Source organism: Talpa europaea (genome assembly GCF_964194135.1).
Source record: "Talpa europaea genome assembly, chromosome: 12".
NCBI lineage: Eukaryota > Metazoa > Chordata > Mammalia > Eulipotyphla > Talpidae > Talpa > Talpa europaea.
The window spans coordinates 23,359,372-23,367,433 of NC_140079.1; the positions used below are offsets into that span (position 1 = coordinate 23,359,372).

General features: G+C 36.3%; 1 protein-coding gene across 1 annotated transcript; it reads left to right on the forward strand.

Moving 5' to 3' along the window:
• Positions 1-5,397: 5,397 nt before the first annotated feature.
• LOC311181438 (olfactory receptor 8D4-like) lies at positions 5,398-6,336 on the forward strand (the record flags this gene model as incomplete). The annotated part of the gene is made up of 1 exon (XM_084249910.1): positions 5,398-6,336. One exon carries the CDS (start codon positions 5,398-5,400, stop codon positions 6,334-6,336), a length of 939 nt encoding a protein of 312 aa, XP_084106036.1.
• Positions 6,337-8,062: the final 1,726 nt, after the last annotated feature.

Genomic DNA, 8,062 nt, shown 5'->3' on the forward strand with positions numbered 1-8,062 from the left:
TTCCCCAATTTTTTCGCCTTTCCTTATTTTTGCTTCTTAGTTCTTTCTTTTTTGCTTATGATTTAATCTATATCTTGAATAGCTCTCAGCTGTAGTTAATTCTCTCCAATTCTAAAGGCATGGTTTAAAATCTACCCATTCAGAAAACAGTGATCTGCTTCACCTCTGAGCTCACACAAGTTTCTACTGCTTATTCCGTAGAGCATATGGTACTTAATATTCATTCTACAAAGTGTGTGTTGGGCAATAGTCTGCCCTCCGTTGTATGGTTCTGAGACACTAATGTTGAATCCTTTTTCAGTGTCCTAATCATTGGTAAATGCCCAAAATATACTCAATAAATAAATAAAAATTCCGTCCATTGGAGAAGTTTATATATGTATATATGTATGTATATATAACTGGGAAATTTCCTCCATAGTTTAAAATACTTTTGCAATAAAGTGATATTCTTTTGTTCATCTGCTTTAGATTTCTTTTTAAAAAAGAGTTTGCAAAGCTAAATGTATTCATTGCAAGGAGTTGACCTTTATTATGAGTTTATATCTTTTGGATTTAAAATTGTCCCTTATAAAAAAAATAGTGATAATTGATGGCTATTGTGTTCTGGATTTTTCAACTGTCCATACTTGAAAAATAAAAATTTCACAAGACTTTCGTTCCAGTAACACTTAGTTACTGTCTAAATTGCAAATTTGATAGAAAACATTTTGATCCTTTTGCATTTTGCTTTTGATATTTTTTATTGGCATTGGCTATAAAAGGACAATGTAAACTTATCTGCATATGTGGAAATATAATTTATTTACTTCTTATCATCCTAAAGGAGTATTCCTGAGTTGTCCCTTTTCTGTTTTTCATAATTTAAAATTGTATTGAAGTAACATTGGTTAATGACATATAGGTGAACAACATTATAATTTGACATCTGTACATACTACATTATAATTGCTATCAAAAGTCTAGTTTTTATTCTTCACCATAAAATTGACCCCTTCTACTTGATTTATCCACCCTTCTTCCCCCTTCTCTTCTGGTAACCATCATTTTGTTATTATAGTCTAAGATCTTGTTTTTATTTTTGTTTTGTTTGTTCATTATTTTATTGCTTTATTGCTTTATCTTCCACATCTGAATGAATCATTCTGTTCAGTTTCTTTAACATTGTGCTCTAAATCTGTTCTGCTTGTTGAGTTATAACAATTGCATTATTTTGGAAATGTGACCATATTACGTGGTTAGGTTTCCTTATGTAAAAAGAGTTTTGATAGGCCAGCTAATGACAGTTTTTACAACTATACATGATGCTGAACCTCAGGAGGTAAGAAGCCCTTGGGAAATACTGTCTTTATATTTCCAGACATAAAATAGTTGATTTGAGAATAGAAGTCACAGTTTCACTTAAACCTGAGTCTTGTCTGTTGTGGTTGTTTAGACACTAAAGGATGAAAAGGTATAATTAATAAATCTTTATTCTTCAAGTGATGAGGATAGGAGAAGAAACACTCAGCTAAGTCTACAGAAGGGGAAGGTGAGTTTCAGAGGTATGAAGCTCTTATTACGCAGGTGTTAAAAAGCTCTAAAATCAACACCTGATTTTCTTCTTTTTTTAATTATTTATTTATGTATACAAGAACTGGGATATAGGCCAGAGGTGCAGGAGAGTAGGAGGATTCACCAGAGACAGAGTGGGGAGCAGAACAGACAGACTGACAGAAATACACTGCTGAGGGGAGCAGCGGGCGCAACAGGAGAGGTCTGCCCCGCCATGTGGGACTCTCCCTGGCTGGCCAGGATTGAACCCACGCTGCAGAGGCTGTGAACAACCATGCTGCCCTCAACCCTCTGTGCTACCAGGGAGGCCCAACACCTGATTTTCTAATTGAGCTCAGGAGTCTCTGCATGTTTACAGGCCACTAAGTCTTGGCCAATGGGGAAGAAGTCATTGACGTCCATCTGGACTGAGTGTTGTCCGCTTACCTTGTCTAAGGGCCCTAGATGTTAATCTGTGAATTAATCTGTGAAATCACCATCCTCTAAAATATGAATTATAAAACAATTATATTTATACAAGCCTTGCAGTGCACAAATTGTGTTAACTCTTATTTTCTTACTTATTTGTGCATTATTCCCTTGGAAGTTTTTTATTTTTTGAAGATTAAAACATGAAGTTCAGAGAGACCATGGTGAGTCAAATGTTACGCTATAAGACTTAGAATTGGCATTGAAACTAAATGTTATGGCTCACAATTCAATTTTATTTCTTCCACTTTGTGCTAATGGCTTGCTTCACTAATTGGGACAATTAAGATTTAGCAATTAAGAGAGATTTACAAGAAAATATATTCTAGATTTGTGCTGTCCAATACATAGCCAGTCACCAAATGTGGCTACTGAGCATTTGAAATGTGGCTTATTTGATTTGAGAAGTGCTGCACATATAAAAAACATGAACTTCAAAGATTAGTAAAATAAATAACAAAATACTTCATAGATTTTTGATGTAATTACATGTTGAAATGATAATATTTTTAATATACTGTGTTAATAATATGTATATTAAAATTGACTTCCTATGCTTGCTTTTACTTTTGAAAAAATGGGGTTCTAGAACATTTTAAGTTACCCATGTATTTGTATATATTTCTCCTGGGCAAGGCTGATCTAGATGATATCTTTTTGAAATATTTTAAATTGTCATGATTTTAATAATGTTGTATAATAGAGCATTGAAATATTTTTTCAAAAAATACCTTTTTTATTGATTGAGTGCTTTTGAATACTTAAAATTAAATGACCTATCAGGTGAGTCAGTAGAATAATCATTTTGGAGATGGTCAGACATAAAACACAACAAAATTTTAACCCTTGAGGGAGCTTTATGTTTAGCAGATTGTGAAATAAAGTAGATACTGGGTAGCATTGTTCATTTTTCTGTGGATTAAAATGTAATTTATGTAACATCTCTTCACATAAAACAGAAGTAAAATCCAATGTGTTGTAATTGGCAATAAGGCACTCCTGTCACACTGCCATGGAATCACTATCTACTTACAGTGACAAAGTATATTTCTATCCTTCATCCAAGGAGACTCTTCTTGAGAAGGTGTTTTCAGAGATGAGCTTTACATGAGTGCAGAGAGCTTTCTGGCACAAAGAAGAGGCAGATGAAGTTGGGAGGAGGAAGTAAGAATCAAGAAAAGATGATTTCAGCTCTAGGCGAGAATAACCTAAACAGTTCATCTCAGTCTTAAATATGTACACATTTCATGTGGGGATCATGCTAAATTGTAGATCCTGATTCACTTGGTGGGGTTCAGGCATGAGATCGTGCATTTAGCACATTTTCCACTGATGCAGTGTCACTGGTCTGTGGACTGCATATTAAGTTGCGAGGATTATGACACAAGCATGTTTAAGAAGTAGGATAAATAGGAAAAAGAAACCAGCTGTTTTGACTAGAGAGCAGGCAGATGCAGGGCATAGAACAAAAAAAGGGAACATGGGCAGGAAGGAGAAAGGATGACATGTTACTTTGATAGCAGTCCAGAAGGAATTAGGGGAAATGTGGGGGAATTGCACCTGATGAGGATAGTTGTTGTGTTTGTGACACTCAGGACACATTGAAAACATACACAGGAAGAGATTAAAACTAAGTCCATGGTCTTCTAGAAGATTGCTTTGCAATTTCTCTGTGTGGTCTCTGTGACTGGACGACATCTGTGCTTACTCATTGGCAAAGGACGAGGGGAAAAAAAGTCTCCAGAGTATGTCACTAACATGCAAGGCAGAATGGAAACCTCTCTTTTGCAAACAATTCCTCTGTCCTCATCCCTCAGGATAGGAAAAATGAGCACATACAAGAGTCAAGTGTTCTGTAGAATTTGAACTTGCACAGAGAACAATTGTTCAGTGTTATGAAGCTTCCTTGTTTTAAACTGACTTCAGGAATCAGGAAGAGGCACTGACATTATAGAGAACTCCTAAGGGTTCAAAGGAAGTGTGTCCTAATAGAGCAGTAACAGACTGGAAATGGGAAGTCATGAACAGCTTCTCGAAAAGGGTGGAGACAGGTAGATCCTGGGCTGGTCAGGTTTAGAATTTGCTACAGCAGTTTTCTGAGTGGAACTCTTCATAATCTCTATATAAACAGAACAAGAGAGAGAGAGAGAAACTAGAGAGGAGGTTGTGAGTAGTCCAACAATGGCAAAAAAGAAAAAAAAAGTCAAACTTTTCAGAGATAATTCTTTGATTGAACCCAGAACAGGCAGCCCCCATATGTGTCACCTCTGTCCCCTCCCAGGAGAACTTTCTAGGTGAGAAGAGGTAGTACCCCAAAAGAGCCTCTGATCGAAACACAAATACCTGGTTGTTTGCTTTGCCAAATTGGGAGCACTGGGAGAAGTGCATTAAGTCCTGCTCACTGGCCTCACAAGGGAGGTCAGCCAAGCCCAGAAAATGATCAGAGATTCAGAGATAAGAAATGATGTGTGGAGGGCTGCTGTTTTACCATCAGATTTATTGAAGTATTAGAAGAATAGATTTCTGTCCAGGAAGCCATCTCATGATTAGAATAAATTAGAGCAAAACAAAATCACTTCCCTAAACAATCGGTGCTGCAACAATTTTTTTTTTATTGAAGTGTGTGTGTGTAGAGTCTGTCATCAGATATATTTGATATGCTGTTGTTTTATAGGCCGTTTAGTAGATTCTGAGCTATCCTTCAGTTAAGAAACCCATTTAAGATTCTATAACTCTGAATATCTGAAATTATATATCCCTGGGCTACTTATTTCATGTAACATCATTGAAAAATCTAGAGCCATTGCTCTGCTGTACACACATGGAAACATTACCCAGAAATCATTATAGACCTGAACAAGAGACACCTTCTCTGTTGAAATCCTGGAAGCAGGATCACGTGAACATAGGCAAATGTGTCATTACCAAAAACATTTTCTCAGCTCACAGCCCTTTTTAAAACTTAATTAATTTCTTTATATATATATATATTACATCATTGCTCATTGTTGTATACATGCACAGCCCTTTCTTTATGCACCTCTTTAATTCACTTTAGAAAGCCTCCCCCATGGTCTTTAGCAGTTGTCTTCTAATGTTGGAGTTAAAGGTTTTCTACTTTGCTAAAAGAATTTGAGACACTGGCAGAATGTGAAAGTTCATGCATGGTTCCTAAAATCTACAGGTAGACAGATGCTAACCAACCTTTTTGTCTGAGTGGTGACTTTCTGTTGGGTAAGAACCTGTCCTAAATAGAGGCACAGAACAGGCTCCAAGATGACGGAGAACCTGGATTTGGAAACGGGGGCTGAGCTGGATTTATGCCTGTCTAATTGGACTCTTTCCTCTTTGATCTCCACAGATTTTCACAGGAGAATGGGGATAAGAAATCAGTCCACAGTGACTGAGTTTTTTCTTTCAGGATTAACTGACCAACCAGAGCTTCAGCTGCCCCTTTTCTTCCTCTTCTTAGGGATTTATATAGTTACAGTAGTGGGGAATCTTGGCATGATCTCCATAATTGGGTTGAGTTCTCAACTTCACATTCCCATGTACTATTTCCTCAGTAGTTTGTCTTTTTTAGATTTCTGCTATTCTACTGTCATTGTCCCCAAAATGCTGGTAGGGTTTTTAAGCAGAGATAAAGCAATCTCCTATTCTGAATGTATGACTCAGTTGTTCTTATTTTGTATTTTTGTCATTTCTGAGTGCTACATGTTGGCAGCAATGGCCTATGATCGCTATGTCGCCATCTGCAGCCCCCTGCTCTACAATGTCATCATGTCCCCGCGGGTCTGTTCTCTGCTGGTGGCTGCTGTCTTCTCAGTAGGCTTCACTGATGCCATGATTCATGGGGGTTGTATATTACGATTGGACTTCTGTAGCTTCAATGTCATTAAACATTATTTCTGTGACATCGTTCCTCTTATTAAACTCTCCTGTTCTAGCACATATATAGATGAACTTTTGATTTTTGTCATTGGTGGATTTAACATGGTAACAACCAGTGTGACAATCATCATTTCATATGCTTTCATCCTCTCCAGCATCCTTCGCATCCAATCTAAAGAGGGCAGGTCCAAAGCTTTCAGCACCTGCAGCTCTCACTTGACAGCTGTTCTTATTTTTTATGGATCTCTTATGTCCATGTATCTCAAACCTACTTCCAGCAGTTCGGCCATCCAGGAGAAAGTCACCTCCGTATTTTACACCACCGTGATTCCCATGTTGAATCCCCTAATTTATAGCCTCAGGAACAAGGAAGTGAAAAGTGCCTTGATGAAACTTTTAGAAAGAAAAATATCTTCAAAGTAATGTGCTCTTTCAAGATTATTTATGTATCATAATCATATCTCCATATGTATTTATATAATGATTCTTTAAAAATAATGTGAAATGCGATGAGATTTTATATATATTTCTGAACATATATATGAAATTAAATATAATGAGATTATTTAATTTATTTGCATGTGATACGATTAATAAAATGTAAAACAAGTATGAAATGAGAAATAGCAAATATTTTATAAAGTTTAGTATCATGTTGGGACTGAATATTAATTTTTATTTTCCTTAATATAGACCAAAAGGGAAAACAAAATAATGATGTACTGTATAGAAATATCAGAGAAAATGGCACCATTTTTTTTTTTTTTAATGAGACCATCTTTCCTCCTATTTGTCTCATTCACAACCAGATTTCTTTCATGGAAATTTCATAGGATTAATCAAAATGTATTGGAAATTATGATAACAACTTTACAATAAATGTGGAAGAATTTTTCTGTTGTTTCTTTTAAAAAGCTTTTTAAAGGCTAATGTTATATCAAAAATGAATTTAATGACAAAGATCCAGCAAAGGGCTAAGCTAATACAGCCCTGCAGTTAGTATCTGCTGATCCATTGGTCTGATCTAGAACTTCTAGGTGAAAAGATAATATTTTTACAGTTTTATTTAAGTTTTTTTTAATTCTGGTTTTTCTTTTCTTTTTCCTATTTTTTCTTTATTTTTTTTAAGATTTATTTATTTATTTATACAAGCACTGGGTACAGTCAGAAGCACGGGAGGGTGAGAGAATTCACCAGAGCCAGAGCCGGGAGCAGAGCAGGCAGAAGGACCGAAGTACACTTGAGGGGAGCAGCGGGCGGCAGGAGAGGTCTGCGCGCCATGTGGGACCCTCCTCTGGTGGCCGGGGAGCAGCCGGGGATCGAACCGGCGCTGCAGAGGCTGCGGGCAGCTTCGCAACCCAGTGCTCAACTGCTGCGCCACTGGGGAGGCCCTTATTTAATTTATTTTAATAACTTAGCTTTTATTAAGTTCTTCAGTATATATGTGCAGTGTTTTCAACTTTCTTTTCAGTTAGTACTTTTTTTTGATGTTCTAGGTGTCTTTAATTTCCTTCTTATAAAATGTTTGAATTTGATACAGTGAAATAGCTTATGATTTTCAAGAATAAACTTCTACACAATAAGTCACAATAATCTACTTCATGAAAAACTAAATGTGTTAATTAGCTAATTTACTCAGCATATACTTATCTTGGACACTATGTGCCAACCACTGTTTTTGAGTGCTGGAATATTATGTGAATATGTTAGACAAGGTTTTTACTCATTTTTTGGTGGTGAGGGAATGAAAATATTCAGAAGTAATTAAATAAGAAATTAAGAAAGTATATTAATTACAGATGTAGACAAATGTGCTTTAAAAAATGTGAAGCATATAATTGTCAGTGGATTAAAGAAAACTCTCCATAGAGCTCCATGAGGAAGAACTATTCGAATAAAGCCTTAACTGAAGAGAAGAGCACAGTTATGCAAAAACAGAAGAGCAGTAGTAGGTACAAAGCACAAGGATGTAAAACCTTGGCTGTGCTAAGAAGCAGAAATGGCAGTATGGCTGAAGAACAGTGAACGAGGAGTAAAAGGTGCCCAGGGCATAGAATAGGAAGGCAAATGCCAGATCATGTCAGGAGATTGAATTTTTTTTAAAAAAGATCTACCCATTTATGCATGCAAGAGCTGGGGTGTAGGCCAG